Source organism: Sebastes fasciatus, chromosome 2 (assembly GCF_043250625.1).
Source record: "Sebastes fasciatus isolate fSebFas1 chromosome 2, fSebFas1.pri, whole genome shotgun sequence".
In the NCBI taxonomy this organism is placed as follows: domain Eukaryota; kingdom Metazoa; phylum Chordata; class Actinopteri; order Perciformes; family Sebastidae; genus Sebastes; species Sebastes fasciatus.
The window spans coordinates 29,039,901-29,058,725 of NC_133796.1; the positions used below are offsets into that span (position 1 = coordinate 29,039,901).

At 40.5% G+C, this 18,825-nt stretch overlaps 1 protein-coding gene across 4 annotated transcripts in view; it reads left to right on the top strand.

Moving 5' to 3' along the window:
- Window positions 1–18,825, top strand: part of cpne7 (copine VII) — a 33,877-nt gene that overhangs the window by 1,431 nt on the left and 13,621 nt on the right. For all 4 annotated transcript variants that reach the window (XM_074617624.1, XM_074617615.1, XM_074617634.1 and 1 more), the window contains exons 3-11: window positions 102–404; window positions 5,198–5,380; window positions 5,608–5,682; window positions 11,002–11,076; window positions 15,904–15,987; window positions 16,075–16,164; window positions 16,340–16,438; window positions 16,626–16,712; window positions 18,220–18,279. In XM_074617624.1, the coding sequence (XP_074473725.1) occupies window positions 231–404; window positions 5,198–5,380; window positions 5,608–5,682; window positions 11,002–11,076; window positions 15,904–15,987; window positions 16,075–16,164; window positions 16,340–16,438; window positions 16,626–16,712; window positions 18,220–18,279 (927 nt within the window). In that variant the 5' untranslated portion in view covers window positions 102–230. The remainder of the gene's footprint in view (window positions 1–101; window positions 405–5,197; window positions 5,381–5,607; window positions 5,683–11,001; window positions 11,077–15,903; window positions 15,988–16,074; window positions 16,165–16,339; window positions 16,439–16,625; window positions 16,713–18,219; window positions 18,280–18,825) is intronic.

Consider the following 18,825-nt stretch of genomic DNA (forward strand, 5'->3'; position numbering starts at 1 on the left):
CTGACAGGCAGTGATAACAGATTGGGTTTGCTTTGCACCCCCCTCTCCTGGGACTCAATGGGAATCTCTGTTCTTTTTTTTTTTATGACATCTGTACCAAGTCTCCTGTGAGCGTGCCACGTCTTTACTGAGATCCCTCGACCCCACCGCTACGTTTGCCCCCATCCCTCGGAGCTACCCCGTCGTACTGCTTCGCTGGTTGGCAGCTCCTCCTCTCGCCCTGAGCCAGGATGAATGATGTTCAGGAGGCCACCTCCCCTGCGACCAGCCTCAGTGGTCCGGCTACCTGCGTCTCCAAAGTAGAGCTGCGCGTGTCCTGCAAAGCCCTGCTGGACCGAGACACCCTGAATAAGTCGGACCCATGTGTCATACTCATGGTGCAGACCAACGGACAGTGGACAGAGGTAAGCACCCACACCCTTCCCTTTTTTTTTTTCATCAATCAGATAAATATACAGTTTGACCCTTTGGAGAACCTGATATCTCCTCAACCACTCAATTATATAGGCAGCAGTATGTAGCTTTTAAAAATTAATCCCCCATCTTTTATTAATCTCCCTATGTCATTAACCACATTATTTAATGTGTAATGAATCACACATTCCTCGAGTTCGAATTATTCAAATTAAAGTGCCTTGAGGGGATCAGAGCAACATGTTTTCTTAATGCTTACACAGACAGATGTGTTATACAGAACAGACACTGGGGAAATTGGCCCTCCGTTGTCCACTATCACAAATCTGGAAAAAACCCAGATTTTATGATGAAGCAGTCCCACTCCAGTTATTCCCTTAAACCTGTGTTGTCGTATACAAGATCGACCAGGGAGATAAATCTGTTAATGGTTTGCTGAACTCGGCAGCTGTTTGTCACTCTTTGGAAAAAGATCAGGGCTTACACAACAGCTGGCTGATTCGGAATTAAAAAATGTCAAATGCAGAGCACATTTTTGCAGATAAGGAGTGAACATTGTCTGTCTCCTCATTTCCCTAATTTACAACAGATTGCACTGTGTATATATTCCACTGGTCTACTTGTGTGGACAAACAGTGGGTTGGTAATAAGCAGTGTGTCGAGGTGTGTTTCAGCTGAAAATGTTTACTTTCTTGGATTGGTCCCAAGCTGACTTGGAGCGTAGGCGTAGCCGATCTCTCATTTCCCTGTTAATTAAGTCATTTAGTTCATGAGGGAAAGCCAAAGCACAGGTCTCCATTAAGTAGAGGAAGTGTTAAAACGTGGCAGAGGATGTCTAATTATATAGATTTTTTTTCCCCCCACTCCAAACGCTATCTTTTAAGGGAAATAATAATACATAATTATTAAGTGTAACTCTGCCACACGGGGGCCATTAATTGAAGATGCTCTCTGTAACATTTGGGCTGTATGAATATTGGAAGCCTCGAGAAATAATTGTGATGAAACGAAAACACTCGGCTGAGTGAGTTGAGCTCACAGTTATGGATTTTTCTTGGTTGTAATTTGATAGGAGGTTGTTTTCATGAGATGACTGACCTGGGTTCATTGTAGCATGCATGAATGGCTATTTTTAGCTCCACCAACTGAAGCAAATTCATATGATCTATCTATCTATCTATCTATCTATCTATCTATCTATCTATCTATCTATCTGTCTGTCTGTCTGTCTGTCTGTCTGTCTGTCTGTCTGTCTGTCTGTCCCTCTGTCTGTCCGTCCGTCCGTCCATCTGTCAGACAGTGTACACAAGTTGTCCAATCCTCCGCTGTCAAATCCCTCAGTACTGGGAGGCACTGTTGCTTGTGTAAATTGTTTACTTACGTCAGTGACTGAGTAAGAAGCTGAGCCCACTCACACCATCGTCCGCCACCCTCTTCCTCTTTCTGAGCTCATCCTGTATTTCACTCGCCACTGCTATTTGTCCAACTGCATTCATCTCATTATTACCTCGTTTCGCCACCTGTTCGCTCCCTCCCAAGGTCAAACACAAAAGCAGGGTGGAGAGGACTTGAAGTTTTCTCCCCGCAGCAGATTGCTCATCTTTTTGTGTAAACTGGACGCTCCGTGCTCCCGTGATAGCGAGTTAATTCACAACCTGATCTTTCTGCTGATACGTGAGTTAAGCTACAGGGGGCTTGTTGCGATGGAGCGACAGAGATAATGCTCTACCTACCTGGCAGAACTGATTAGAGAAAGCCTTTAATTTTCCATGTCAGGGAACCTTCTCTATTATTCTGGCCCGACACCAGCAACAAACAGGCGTCACAGACTTCGGCACAACCTATCCTCCGTCGCTCCGATAAGCTTTCATCAACAAACAGACTCATACCAAATCTGTCCATCCAGATGGCACAAAGAGAGGAGGAGAAGGCAAGAGAAGACAATAAAGAGAAACGGGGATGAATGGAGGCTGAGGATGCCAAGTCCTCGCTGGAAGTTCTTTCTCTTTCTTTGTGATGTTCGCCAGAGTGAAAACGAAACAGTAGAGCCAGTCGTTGCATTTGTTATCGTCTGATTATTATTATTGTTATAATACAAAGCTGAAAAAGTGAGGTGGATGTTGAGAATTCGTCCGGTTATTCATCTAGAACCGTCACAGGGACCAAACTCTGGTTATTTTTCAGTTCAACCTAATGAAGATGTGACAAAACAAAACCCTAGATTTTAGGCAACAAATGTCATATGTATGCCGTTTACTAAACAACAAATTGAATTGCAAATTGGTGATAAGTTTTGTGGTTGCTGAATGCTCAAAAGCAATCAGTCCACAGCAGGACAGCCCTGCAATTAAATTGTTTATTCATGCATGGATGTTTCGGGCAGATGTCCTTCCTCAGTGTGTAAACTGGCAACAGTGTGAAACAAGGGTAAAAACTATAGAAATACACAACACGTTCTCATCCCAACTCGTTTTGTCAGACCCCTCAGAGCCACTTTTCGGTCGCAGTAACCACGTGCTTAACGTTGTGAATTATACAATAACACTTGCTTAGGTTTAGGCAGCAAAACCACTTAGTTAGGTTTATGAAAAAACAACATGGTTGGGCTTAAAATTACTGTATTTGTACAGTGAACATGAGACTTCCTGATTGTAAAGTTAAAGTGAAACGTAACACATGGGACACGAACAGCGGTCTCCTGGATGAAAACCTGGTGTTTGTTGGACCCATCCACCTCCCCCTCCGCCCGCTTTTGCTCTTTAAATTCCGTCACCACAGCACTTTCCTTTACTTTTGCTGCGGATGGGTTTACATTGTAGTTATAATGGAAAGCCCGCTGCGTCTCATACCGGCACTTAAGGATGCTTTGTGCGGCGGTATCGAACGCTGATGACCATGACAAAGCATCAGTATTTTACACACTGGGAATGAAAACGGGCTAAAATACAATAAACAAGGAAATATGAATAAAGGAAAACCCTTAACCCTTATAAAGACTGTAAAATGTGGACGTAGGCTCCGTGACGTCACCCATAGGTTACTGAAGTGCAAAAGTGAAGCTCATAGTGGGCGGCTCCCGTAGCTCCGGCTGTCGTTATCTTGGCAGCAGCTGACTCCACCTAACTCCCGGCTAATCCAAAAATGGGCAATAGGGCGGGCAGAATGAAGACTGGTTGCTGAAACACGCCAACCTAGCTCGAAGCTACCGAGCGAGCTAAGGCTAAGAAGCTAGGCTATATGCTACTCGGCGTTGCTAGCTGCGGTCTTGTTGCTCCCGGTTGCTGTTCGGTACACAATTGTGGAAAAATCTAAATAAATGAAAGTAGAAGATAGTGAAGATGCTCCCATACACGTAGGAGGAGGTTTCACTTTTGAAACGTAGTTATTTTAAGCCAGTAAAGAAGCCTTTTTGTTTGTGTTCAAAACGTAACGTTTCATTCAGTTTTACAACGTGTTAGAACGTGTTGCTTTTAAGTTTCGCTTTCACTTTTACAACGAAGTAGGTGTAGTAGGCCCCTAATGACCCACATCTATGGTGCTTAACCGATAATTCCTATCTAATGGCCTGACAACAGTTGAATCTGGTGCAATGGAGATAATAATGCACATTTCCAGACAGTCTCTCCTGGAAGGAATTCATAGTGTTGCACTTTTTTTTGCATATGTGACACAAAGAGTGGTTAAAGAATGGAAGAACACGGCTACAGAGAGAGGTTCAAACCCAGCTGACGTTCTCACCTTTTCTGAAAAAGACACAAGAGAGCAATGTCGCCAATTTCTGATGTCTTCATGACTCAAGTCTGGACCTGCTCCACTGACACAGAAGTAATGACGTTGGACACTATGACAGACAAAATCGTACCTAAGTGTATGGTTATGTTTATGACCACTGAAAGATTTTTACAGATGTGAAACCTTCTCTGGTCTAAAGCTGGTCTTTAATTTAATGTCAATAGATCAGCTCCAGATTATACCTTTTGATGTTCTCTTCTATGTAGTGTAATTTTCATTTGCGGTCAATCGATTGCGGTTTGAGCCACAAAATCATGCATTACACATAAACACAACGGTATATCATGAAAAAGTGTGGATGTTTGCTGCTTGTATGTCATTATGTAAATATCATGTTCAATGATGATTTGTTCTTGTGACAAATTGGGCAGCATAGAAATGTCCGTGGAGCTGCGTGTGAGCTAAATCTTACATCATGAGCAGATGGGGCCTCAAAGAGCTCAGTTTTTTCCTTGTCAGGCAGTGAAAGACAGGCATGGACGTTTTTCTCTACGCTGAAATTAAATGTCGGAGCCCTCCAATCTTCCCTCACATCATCCTCTTGACGGAACGTAATAACATTTTTGCCCTTCTGTAGACGCTGATGTTCCTCAAAATGAGCAGGAAGATTGAAGGAGTTACATTTCCCAGTCCTATTTTTGAGATCTTGCTGTAAAACTATATAGGTTACAATCTGTAAAATCACTCCATGAGGTCTTCTATTGCTTTAATCATACATATTAAAGCTTGAGCAGGCAAGTAGGAACGCTCTGTCTCTGACATGACCTGTGATTAGCCAAAGTCTTCTGATGTTCTAAAGCCTGAAAACAGAGCCATGAGGAGGTGCAGAGGTCTAGTTTTCTCTCAGAACACTTGAATTACAGTATGCTGAAAGGTCTTTATGGAATATTTGTCCAATGATGCAGCTTTAAAATAAGAAATATTACAATGTTTAAATATATTAAAAAGTGTTGTATATGTAGTGTGTATAAAAGTGTTTGTTCCCTCTCAGCTGGACAGGACAGAAGTGATCAAGAGCAACTTGCACCCGGTCTTCGCCAAGGTTTTCTCATGGGACTACTACTTTGAGGAGGTTCAGAAGTTGCGATTTGAGGTCTATGACATCCACGGCACTCACAGCATCGGGACCCGCGATGACGACTTTCTGGGTGGGGTGGAGTGCACTCTTGGCCAGGTAGGCTGATGCCACTGTATTATACTAACCCATTTTATTGACTTGTATTAGTTACATCGCGCCCTAAAAACTTGTCTGCTGTAAGAGACCAACACTAAAACATGATGGTGGTAATGTTGGTAGTAAATATACCTGACGCTGGTGTTGATGACTCAGATCCCTGTGCTCTGCTCTGTACTGTTGAGGAAGGCTCAAGGCCAATAATGTGTTAATCTTGTTCTTTGCAGATCGTGGCCCAAAAGAAGATGGTGAAGGCTTTGTTGCTGAAGTATGGGAAATATGCCGGCAAATCCACCATCACGGTACGTTTCTTACATTGTGCTTATGACCTTGCTGCTCTGGTGAATGGCATTTTCTATATCGCTGGATATCAGGAAAGTTGAAGTTAGTAGCTAATGGCCAGTGAGAGCTGAAAGAAATAATGGATGGCAAAGTGATGGGTAAAATGGATTTCTATATATTTTTTTTTTTCCAGTCTCGCATCTCTTCACTCTCAGACACCATAATGGACTTACAGTCTAGCTTATACTTTACTAGCCTATATAATAATATAAATAAAAATCTTAAAGGAACAGTGTGTAACATTTCGGGGGATCTATCAGCAGAAATTGAATATAATATTCATAACTATTTTTTCATGGATTCCTCCATGTTTCTACCGTAGCCCAGAACGGACAAACCAAACATTGAATCTAGAGATCCTTTCACGTTTTCACCAGAGCTGTCAATCGATAAAAATATTTCATCACGATTAATTACGGGGCTGCACGGTGGTGCACTGTTGCCTCACAGCTGGGGGGTCGCAGGTTCGGATCCGGCTTGGGGCCCTTCTGTGTGGAGTTTGCATGTTCTCTGGGCATTGGCGTGGGTTTTCTCCAGGTTCTCCGGCTTCCTCCCACAATCCAAAGACATGCAGGTTAGGTTAATTTTTGACTCTCGGTGTGAATGTGAGCGTGAATGGTCTGTCTCTATGTGTCAACCCTGTGATAGTCTAGCGACCTGTCCAGGGTGTACCCCACCTTCGCCCAATGTCAGCTGGGATCGGCTTCAGCCCCCCACGCGACCCCGAATGGGATAAGCGGTTACGGATAATGGATGGATGGACAATTAATCACATGATTTTCCATGATTAATCGTGATTAATCCCAAATTAATCACACATTTTTTATCCGTTCAAAATGTACCGTAAAGGGAGATTTGTTAAGTATTTAATACACTTATTATTACACAATGTCTGACCTCCGTTGCTCCAAAAGAAGTGTTAATGGTAAGGATGGCCTCTGAGTGAGGCGGCTCACGTTACCGCAGTCTTGGAAAGGGAGGAGAGAGCAGAGGGGTACTCAGTTGGTTACAATCGGCAACCACACCACTAAATGCCACCAAATCCTACACACTGACCCTTTAATATAAGGCTGAAGACACCACTCACTCACAGAATGGCTTCCTGTTGCTGCTATACATCGTTTTGTTTTTTGTGGTGGCAGCTGTTAAAAATATACCTCCTCTCTGATGGGGCTCCATTCCTGCTCAACATGCCAATACACACAGGGGAGCAAGAGGAAATGATGCATGTATAAAGAAATCACATGTGTCAGATGTGGAAGAGAAGAGCTGTTGGTTCATTAACCACCATCTTACAGTTAATAAACCAGTAGTGGTAGCATATAAAAAACCAGACTAGATCGTTCCACTCTATACCTGGTTTGGGAATACACAAGAGAGGTAGGATGTGGACATGATAACAGAACCTGTACCCGATATAAGTGCTCATCAATAAATGAGAACGTATATAGTGACAGGTGGCACTATTATCGTAATATAGTATAGTATTGGATAGGATCCCTGTGCCATGAGGGAAAAGTAAAAGACAGACTCTTTGTCATTTAATCTCTTGCCAGAGTTTTTTTTTTATTTAAACCAGTCAACAGCAGAGACATTTTGAAGGTCTTAAGGACAACTGTGAGAATTCACACAAAGAGACTTTTCTTTTTTTTACCATTTCATCTACACAAATATAGAGAGTTCAGCTCACTATAATTATGTTTAGCCCTTATCCAACATGTAGTTGCTTCCCACACACGCTGACTGATTCATTTTTATTGCATTTGTAATATTGGACCATCTGTTTCGCCTGCTATATAGAGCGTGTGTATGTTTCTAATATATGCATGAATGCAACCATGGATGTATTGTGTGATAGAGACACAACAGGCCAAATATAGTTTTTTTAAATATGAAATTACAAGAGTTAGGAAACACACACAAAAACACTGTGACCACATATAATTGTACTTCTATACTTGTGATGACTCCTAATGCATTTCTTAAGCCCTAACCATATCCTTAACCAGGGGACAGTGGACATCCAGTGCTTAGTCCTGAAATCTTTCAATTAGTCTGGAGTCACACATCAACCAATGAATATTGCACTAAACATAGTTATTATATGGATAAATGCTAACAATAATGTTAACAATGATGATGATAATAATAATAACAAACATTATTATTATTATTACACAGTTAACTGTCAAAAACATTGCTATAATTTAATATTATATTATATTATATTATATTAATATAATATAATATAATATAATATAATATTATAATATATTATCTAATATTAATAATAATATATATAATTCAATTGCTATAATTTATAGGACAAATATGAGGCTATATGATCTCAGTGATCCACAAATGACATCTCACTGTGGAGCCACAGACTTTATTCAGACCAGTATAATGGTGGGAAAGCAAATTATTTCGAGAAACTGGAGGAATCCAGGTGAGCCCTCTTTTCAGGAGTGGTTCACAGAGTTGGCAAAAATGGCATCATATGAACAAATTTCTTTCAGCTTGAAGGACAGGACTGAGATATATGAAGCGAAGTGGGGAGACTACTTTGAACACATTGTTGATGTGGACAGATCTTGAAGTAAAACACATACCATCACACAATACTCGCATACACAGCCCACATACACACTCTCTATGTGTCTGAAAATGAATTGGCTGCTTATAAATTAGATAAGATCATGGTGCAGATTACTGTAGGAATATGTATTTGATTTGTGTTTCTTTTTGTATTTTATTATGATTTTGTACATTTAAAAAAAAAAAATATCTTTATATTATTATTATTTTACATAGAAGAATCATTTGAATTGTTGACCAAAGTATGACAATGTTCATGAAAAAAAATCAATAAAATAAAATAAAATTACAAAAACATTCATCAAATGTTCATCATCAAATATCAAGAACTAAATTAACAAAAGCTACACATTAGAATAAGTAAAAATAGCATCTGCTAAATTTTATGGTAAACATAATAAATTCCGCCCACTCTGTGTTTGAGATAAGAGCTAATAAATGAACAGTTACCATCTGCTGCCTCTGAATGAACGATTTGGGTAACATTATGTATTAAGGCACACCTGTGGAGCGCTGTCATCCGGCACCGCAGGTTGTTGTTTGGGATCCGGGGGAGGGAGCGGCAGAGACTTCAACACTTTAATATCATCGTTACCGGGGACAAGGTGGCGTCTGTTATATTGTTCCGCTTTCTGAGACATTTTAATGCCCAGAACTTGCTTTCTAACATAGTGTTTACTTTTTTAAACTGCACGTCCATGTAGATACACAATACACATGCACACAAGTGTAATACTAGTTAAAGTTACCAATTTGTGTGAACACTTTTTGAAGCTTTTACAACTTAGGTCTGTCCCACGTTGTGTTTACATGTGATGAACAGTTTCTGGACTTTGCCGAAAACATTCGGGGACTAAGGGCCGTAAGCTCGCCCCTGGCGCCGTCTCTGATCTTAACCAAAACAACTACATGCCTACACATAGTTAAACCCTAATCCTGACTCAACCTCAAGCCTAAAACCAAATATTTGCCTTTAAACAGAACTCGGCAAAAAGTAACAATCGTCCAAACTGAAAGGTCTAAACCTCAAATTGGTCCCAACAAGAATAGAAATACAAGAGCACAGCACACACACACACACGTATACACACACATCTTCTGCCCACATTCACCTTTTATAAAGACGTTTCCCTGCACCTGTCAGGACAAGCTGTCTGATAAAAAGCACAAGTTTCCTACTTTGCCAATCATCACTGACAAGGCTTGTCAAGACCTGGCTGTGCTCGCTCTGCAGCAACTGTTCTGGCAGTTTGATGTAAAGTTTCTGTCAGTCTCCAATTGAAGAACGGAGAGAGAGAGTAAACTTGTGTGCTGTGTGAGTGGGCCAGAGGGAGCAGCAGAGGATGCTCGGTGATTCTTTTAAACTAACACACACCGGTACAAACAAACAAAACAAAAAGCAGCAGCCATTTGGAGATGTTAGAGAGCAAGTTGCAAGACTTTACTGTTGCACTGTACTGTATGTGGCAACTTTTATGTTCAAGCTGAGGCAATAACCTAAAACCGCGGGGGCCCGTTAGTTGGCAGCTAATGGGGCTCTCTACTTTCTAGTTTTAAAGTCCAACAATCTCGTGTTAAGTAAAAGCCACTTCACTCTGTTAACTGCTCACCACAGTGCAACCGCTACTAAAGTAAAAGTTAGTTTTTGCAATATAAAAGGAAAATGATTTCGAAAATCTCACATAAAAACTGAAGTAAAACAGTTTGTTTTAAATACTGGCAGATAATTACCTTCACCTTAATATTCTAGAGGCTTAAACCTGCAGTAGGCAGAATGTTTTTGGCATCATTGGGAAACAATTCCATAATAACCTTTCAACATATTGTAATTCAAGTGTTCTGAGAGAAAACTAGAATTCTGCACCTCCTCATGGCTCTGTTTTCAGGCTTTAAAATATCTAGCCCTTGATGGGAGACTTTGACCAATCACAGGTTATTTCAGAGAGAGAGCGTTCCTATTGGCTGTTCATTCAAAGGAGGCAGCTATCAATCACTTGCGAACTCCAATCAAGTGGTCAAACTAGGCAGCGCTGATCAAATATGAATCAGTATTCTGTTACTGTAATGCCTATTTCTCGCCTCACGGTTTAGCTGTAAAATGAGAATGTTTGCTCCGGCTGGTGGGCGGTGCTTGGTATTAGCTCAACTTATCTCAACATGGCTGCCGGGTCACAAACTTTCTCATTTTACAGCTAAACAGTACACTACAAGATGATTCTGAAAACATTTTAAGAGCCTTTTATCTTAGAAATTACAGTATTACATTACAGTAACTACTAGAGTATTGATTCATATTTGATATGGCAGCTGCTCAGAGACGGCAGACTCCAGCTCGGCTCTGATTGGTTGTTTTCCTCCGGTGTGTGAAATCTTGCAGATGCCATTAGGAGCACTGGAGGACACAGAGGCACATGATTTTTTTTCAGATTACCTGTCTCATGCACTACTATCAGGATATAGTGACCGTTTTATAAAAATAACTTTTTTTTAATCATATTTGCTCCATTTCTACCCACTGCAGCTTTAATCTTACTCTACAATAGTATATTTCTTGTGTGGAGTTTCAATTTCAGTCACAACAGCATAGCTTTCATGAGCTTTTTTTTTCTTTCCTGAGATGTAGATCATGTGATCGTGATTTCTTGCACAAAATATTACTGACAAATGGTATTTCCTCTCAGGTGCACGCTGAGGAAATCTCTGGCAACAACGGGTACGTGGAGCTCTCCTTCTGTGCCAAGAAGCTTGACGATAAGGTGAGCAGAGAGATACCAAAACAGTTCATATTTTATCAGATATGGTTAAACAGGGATAGTGATGTGATTATCATGACGCTGTATGTGCAGTGTCAGAAAGCACCCACGATGCATCACTGTCCTAGAAGTTATACACATGTAAGGTATTATTTTTAAATCATTATATAATCTAATATCACATTTTTGTAGTGACGTAATGCTCTTAACATGTAAAGGTACAATGATAATTTGTCAACATATGTGTGTCACATGTGTATTACATGATGGCACATGACATCACATGTGAAAATGTGTATCACTTGTTGAATTCATGTGGTTTTACTTTAAGTCTGGATATCACTGACCTTAACTGCTCCTGCTCTCACACTGTCAAAGTTTGCCGAAGGCATATTTCAATCAAAAAGACAGCGGGAGCTTGCATCCAATTACAACTCTGATGATGTGAAGTCGTTCCATGTTCTTAGGAACGAGCCTTAGGATGCCACACAGTCATAAGCTGACCTTGATTCCAAGAGGAATTGGGCGAAAACGAAATTTTCTACAGCATGTGTATTTATTTTTGAGATTGCAGTTGCCTGCTACTATGACAATGAAATTGAACCTGACTCTTACACGAGGGAAATGATGGAAAAAAAAAGTGCATCTTCTCCTGCATGTGATATTTGCTTCATCTATCCCGTGTGCTACTGGAAGTATTGAGTTTCTGCCTGGAGAATCCACCCGCTTGCTTTGTTTAAACTGATGTGATTACAGCTGTGGGCGCATCGCTGTGGAGCAGCAGTGTGTAATCATGTACCGCTGAGAGACAAAAGTGTTCATGTTTTCACTCTGAACAAACATTTCAGCAGCTTATTTGGAACAGAGTTTGATGCCAGATATCTAACAACACTGATGTAGAAAATGATAGATACTGACTTTGTTTACGTGCGCAAACAATTTCATTCTGGTAAAAAAAAAACAGTCCATCTTCACGTGGATGATTGCGAACTTAAAGTGGCAGTAGGCAGTGTATGTTTGGCATCATTGGGCAAAAATTCCATAATAATAATCTTTGTCTGAGACTGAGACAAGAGCGAGGACACAGAGGCACATGATTTTTTTCAGGTTACCTGTTTCATGTAATACTGTCACGATAAAGCGACCTTTTTATAAAAAAAACTTTTTTTAATCATGTTTGCTCCAATCTCGCCTACTTCAGCTTTAATTTGGTAGATTAAACAACGAAAAGCTCTGGTTCTGAGACTTCCTGTTTGGGTTTGGTCACTAAAGTCAGGCTCATTTTTAGATTTCAACAACAAACGTGTGAGCTGTGTTTGCTGTCGCTCACGCAGCGTTAGAATTTACTGTTTTTGTTGTAGCAGTCACCCATTTAATGGGGATTGTGTGTTCATTTTCATTCGTGAAACATGTATTATTCCACATTGACTCCTGAAGTAATTAGCAAATGATTCAGATCACCTGATGAGCAGGGCGTGGGCTCCTGAGTGATAGTCGGGAGCAGCTGGGTGCATTCTCCCCTTTGGCCAATCTGGGTGTGATTCACCTCTACTGACAGTTGTTAGGGGAAATAAGGTTGTCTGCCACTGGGCAATCCACTGGGAATTTGCTAAAAGCCAGATTATACCTGCTATAAGGAAAAGCTTGTTTCTATTGTGCATGCATTCTCTCTAGTCGGACATTACGAAACACATGCAGGCTTTATTTTGTTCATTTATTTTCATTTGTGCACACCAGCATTTTATTTATACATGTGTTCTTTGAGAATATTTGATTTGGGAAAAACTTTAAAGGGGAAAAAACGGAAAGCTCAAACAATATTTAAGTTGAAGTGGCATTTGTTTATTAAAAATAAGGAGGCTTCTTGTTCATCATTTCCTCCAAATACGTTTTTGTTTTTGTATTTTTATGTGGCTGGAAAGGGTTCTCAGGCTTTTTACCTTAGGCTGAAGTCTGGGGTTTAGACCTGCTCTATATGAAAAGCATCTTGAGATAACCTCTGTAATGATTTGATGCTATAAATTGAATTGAATTGAATTGTACCGCCACTTGTATTAGAATCAAACTACATCTTTGAGAGATTTAGATGGGATACGATTAGTGTGGAAATTTACTGTTAAAGCAGCACCAATTGATTTTGTTTGGCACTTGAGGGCAACAAAAATTGGTGTAAACACTTGATTGACATGTTCACCTTAAAAAGTTGTTGTGTCATTACTTTGTTACATGTTGCAGTAATGGGATTACTTTTCTCAGTAGATACAGTCCAAACTGTAGGGGTGTTAAAACTCAATGTCTCGTTTTCTTTTTCTACATGTGTTAAACACACGAGATGTAACGTGTGTGTGGACGCTTTGAAGTTGTGTAAAAGGCACCGAAGAGCCGGGCTGAGTAACGAAAGTAAAATAAGGAGTAATGTTACTAATTACTTTAGCCTTTTGAGTAATTAGTAAAACATTTTTTTTCCAGTAACTTGCCCCAAACTGGTCAGCAAACAGTAGCCTATGTACACATGCAGCAGATCATTCAGTTGGAGTCGTATTTCTAACATAGACTGTACTTTATATAAGAAGTGGATGTTGTCACCAATCACGCCACCCATTGGTTTGTGGACTGCCGTTTTGAGGCCTCGAGTTCGGCATTTTAGCTGTTGCCATCTTGTTCCTTGGCTGTCACCTTCTTGGCTATTTACAACCAGAAGTGACACGAGAGGGTGGAGCTAAGTACAACCAAATGCTGAATAAGACATTTTTAGGCGACCAAAAATGTTATAATTAACATTCATGAACTGAAAACGCACTGTGAAATGGTTAAAGTTATAAGACGTGGACTACTCCCAGACCGGACGACACCGTGGTAGCGCCCTAAAGCATACCCTGCTTTATGGTCTATTTGACTCTAAATGGGACCATAATTTACTAAATGAACATCATGCTGTATTGAAGAAGACTTGAAACTAGCGATTGAGACCTAAAACTCATGTTTACAATGTTTACTGAGGTAATAAATCAAGAGAGAAGTAGGCTCATTTTCTCATAGACTTCTATACAATCAGACTTCTTTTTGCAACCAGAGGAGTCATTGGCTTTTAGAAAGAATTCAGGTTTAAGGCACTTCCACATTGGCCTCACTTTTCAGACCCGGAGGTTGCCCACTGGTTTCTAACCACCTGATGAATGTAAACTCAACATTCACTCTCCTTTTAGCTACATTTTGGTCTCCACCAACTCCAAATGGTGGATGTCAACAGGTCGAGCTCCTGTAACCTGCTTAACATTATAGTAATTAAGTTCTCATAATTGTTTGATCTGATCAGCAATCAGGTGTATTATACGTTCATTTTCTTAACAATGCAAATTGGCTGCCATTAATCTGGCAGGTTGATGTTTGGCGCAGCAATTAATCTACCACATGAAGCAGCAAACTGTTCCTAATTAGCTGCTTGTCAGCTGCATAACCTCAACCTGCTGTAGATATCAAAAGATCACAGTACGGGTGTTGATGAACAGGAGGATTAATAATGAGATATCATAGATTGTGGCAATGACAGCCCGGGACTGAATTTTGACATCTGTGTCCGTGCTGCTGATGCGAACTGGCTAGCGGTTGCCATGACAACAAAGAGAGGATGCTACGGCTCTTTTTTGCTCCTGTCCCTTAGGAGATGTATCTGGCTAATGTGGCGGGAAATGCAGCATTAAATGTCTCATTCGGTGTACACAGAGCCCCCTCACCCGCAACAATCTCCCCCCGCCCCCTGCCCTCCAACAGCCACACACACACACACACACACACACACACACACACACACACACACACACACACACACACACACACACACACACACACACACAGTAATAATTTGTTTTCCTCCCTGAAGAATCAATTGACCTAAATAATCAGTCTGCTCTCAGACGCCTGCACTTGAGACTCAGAGGATGATTTAAGGCTTAACCGTAAATAACCGTAAAGGATGCAAAATCTTACGAATGTTTTCAACTTTTCACGCTATTTACTAACACTGATGATGTAAATAGACGTTAACTCAAATGCATGATGTTAATAACAGCCCAATGCTGGGCTATTTCAGATGCATTTTGCACATGGGAAGTAATGGAGTGCAAAATAAAGTTTAAACTATCTGCTAGTGAGCTTCAAATATTGGTTGAAGAAAGATTTTTCAGAACTGCATTGAACACTGTATGAGAGGAAATAGCAGGTCATCAACGCTATTGGCTCGAGAAAAAGGTCAGTGATTGAGTGAAAAAATTTAATAACAGGGAATGGCATGAGTCGGAAGCTTTTTCCTCAATGTCTTGATGGCGTCTCCTCCAAAAGAGCCTCCACGCTGTGCTGTAAATGTTATACCTGCTTCTCCCTGACCTTTAATCACAGAGACAATTACCTCTGCCTCTGCAATCAGCAATGATAAATCAGTGTCAACAACCATTTGTATAAATTACAGTTTCCTCTCATACAAACCATCTGAAAAACCCAAGATACATATTGAAATAACCCGAAAACTGAATTTTTAGCGGTGATGCTTTTCATCGCAGCCCCGTGGTAAATATTATCTGACTCATTAGCTTCAATACTGTGACTCAAATTAAGTGAAACCCTCAGTGTTTAATGTGACGTTGTTTGTGTCATTTGTTCTCATTAAATAGATCTTAATCTCAATGACACTTCCCGACTTTTCCTTATTTGATTTAAAGCAATTTCAGGAAGACATTTGACCTGATGTTACCAGAATTCATTAATATTTTTCTTATCTTTGCTATGGATCAGTTGTTACAAGGTCCTCTATTAACATGTCTCTTTTCTCGGCAGGATCTCTTCAGCAAGTCAGACCCATTTTTGGAAATATACCGAATCAATGATGATGAAACCGAGCAGCTTGTGCACAGAACTGAGGTAAATTCAACATATTCCCTCTTTAGTTTAAGAAACCGCTGTTTTCTGCCACTTTGCCTCATATGTGATGTGTTCCTACTCTAACAGGTGATTAAAAACAACCTGAATCCTGTGTGGGAGCCCTTCAAAGTGTCGCTCATATCCCTGTGCAGCTGTGATGAGGAGCGAAAGCTCAAGGTAAGGGATATTCAGTGCACCATCAGTAAAAACCATCAGGAACTGTACAACCAGGATTTAATGGGAATAGAATAAAAGATGTTTACTGAATATTTGAGGGATGATTAGCCTACATATTGTATGAATACTGTATGTACGGCCAGAGAGTAAACAGTGTTGTCCATGTGTGCCACAGTGCCTAGTGTGGGATTACGACTCCAGGGGGAAACACGACTTCATCGGCGAGTTCTACGCCACTTTCAGGGAAATGCAGAAAATTTCCAGTGGAAATAAGGTCAGTGAACGGAGAGGCGGAGCAGAGCGGAGGAGAGACAGCCGTGTAACCATTTCATCCATCTCCAACATGCCTCTCATTTTACTCTGCTGAAATCCATCCCAAATGTCATGGTGCTTAAAGCCAATGTTAAAAAATACTCCCGTTTGTTGCTGCTGTTCTTCATCTTCAACTTGCTTTGTTTAAGGTGACGTGGGATTGTTTGAATCCCAAGTACAAACAGAAGAAGAGAAACTATAAAAATTCAGGAGTTGTCATCCTCAGTGACCTTAAGGTAGGAGTCAGTTGAACCAATCAGTGTTTATCTTTTATTTTACATTATGAACATTTTTTGTTTTATGAAACACTTAGGATTTTTAGGAACAGTAGGAATGAATTGTCAGCCAATTAGACTGTTGTCAGGCCATTAAATAGGCGTTATCGGTCGCTATATAAAGATGGACGGCGCGTCTCCACTTCCGAACAAATCGCGAGCCGAGCACGGTCGCAGCTTGTCAGCGAGAGAGACTCACAGCTGTCAATCATGATGTATCAGAAATAACCCTTAAACATACATCAGCGTGATAAGAACTACCTTAAATGACAGAAACCATCTTTGGTAAAAATGTATTTGATGTGTACTTTGACTTTTTAGTTTGGCGCATGTCAGATCCACTAACATGGAGGAGGTGGGATTTATGACATATTCTGCAGCCAGCCAACAGGGGGCGATCCAGATGTTTTGGCTTCACCTTTGTTGAGCTGTCATGTCGTTCATCTTTATATACAGTCTATGGTTACTATAAGCCCCATAGATGTGGGTCAATAGGGGCCTACTACACCCAATAGTAAGTTCTATCATCTATTCACATGGTCGATCACCGAAAGAAGGTATTAAAGAAAACGACAGCAAACTCTAGCGACCGTAGTAATTATAACAGGAGCAGAAGCGGAAGTCAGGCGTCGTACTCCATATGGGGTGGAGGTCAGGAACGATGGATGGAACACAAAACAATGTGTAGTTGTCTTTGTGTTCACAAGCGTCAAGTTTCACTTTTACTTTTGAAACATAGTTGTTTTAAGCCAAAACACAATGTTTTTCTGTTCAAAACGTAATGTATCATTCAGTTTTACAAGTAAGGGATAATGTACTGCTAGCAGGTCATTGTTGGGTTTATTTCACGACAATGACCGGCTCGCTGTATATTATCCTGCTTATTACACGGATACTTACTTGAGAAATCAATAATTTGACACCAAAATGGTCCTCCAGAGTCCGACAACAGAACTGCATCCATAGCAACGGTCTGTTATACATAGCAAAAGTCTGCTATAAAGAAATAACAGACCATAGAACGCTGTGACTGACCAATCAGAATCAAGTATTCAACAAAGTGTAGTAACGTGTTAGATCATGTTGCTTTTAAGTTTCGCTTTCACTTTTACAACGTAGTAGGCCCCTAATGACCCACATCTATCACCCTCAGCATATAGCGATCAATAACACCGATTTAATGGCCTGATAATAGTCGAACTGGGTGCAATAAATGCTTGTTTGCATGTATGCACTAGGAACAATCTTGTTTGGTTTCTCTCACTGTACGGCTAAATGAGTAAATTTCACGGCTGCTTCCACAGAGGGCGTTTTTAGCCTCCTCTGCTTTGAGAAGATATATCACAGCATTTTTTTTTTTACCCTTTACTGTCAACAGATTTGTTGAGTTAATACAGTTTTAATGACCAGATGCTTCTGACAAGATGCTTCTGAGATTTTTCCTTGAAGATGTTTTTTTTTTTTGCAGCTCCACAGAGTGTACTCCTTCTTAGATTACATCATGGGAGGATGCCAGATTCACTTTACGGTAAATTGAGCCGTCTGTGTTTAGTGACGCTTCACTGTCATTGAGCTTCTAACTGCACTGGTGCTGGTTGTATGAATTACCTAATGCTGTCAAATTGTCAGCATGTTATTTGTTTGTTTAGATCATATTGATTATAGATAAACTTTGGTATGGCATTTCTTTGGTGGTCCATTAGCACGCAATATGCAGCGAATGTTACATTTTATGACTGTGAAACAATACACTGTGTTTAAAGATCTTTTAATCCTCGAAACATGATGCTTTTTGTCAGTGCACTTAGTTGATTTTCTTGTAGGCAGCTTCGTGGAATAAATTCAAAACTTCAACTCTTGCCCTTTGGTCTGCCCCAAAGTACATCTCACTCTCTAGCGGGATTACTGAAACAATGAATATTAATTATGAGGATTGCTGTGGTAGATGCAGTTCCTCCTTGGATCTACAGTGTACGGGAGCTGTAGCCATCTCCATCTATGTGGGTGTAACAAGCGCAAGTTCTTACCTCTGATTAGATAATTTATACTGCCATTATGCATATTTCAGGCTCGC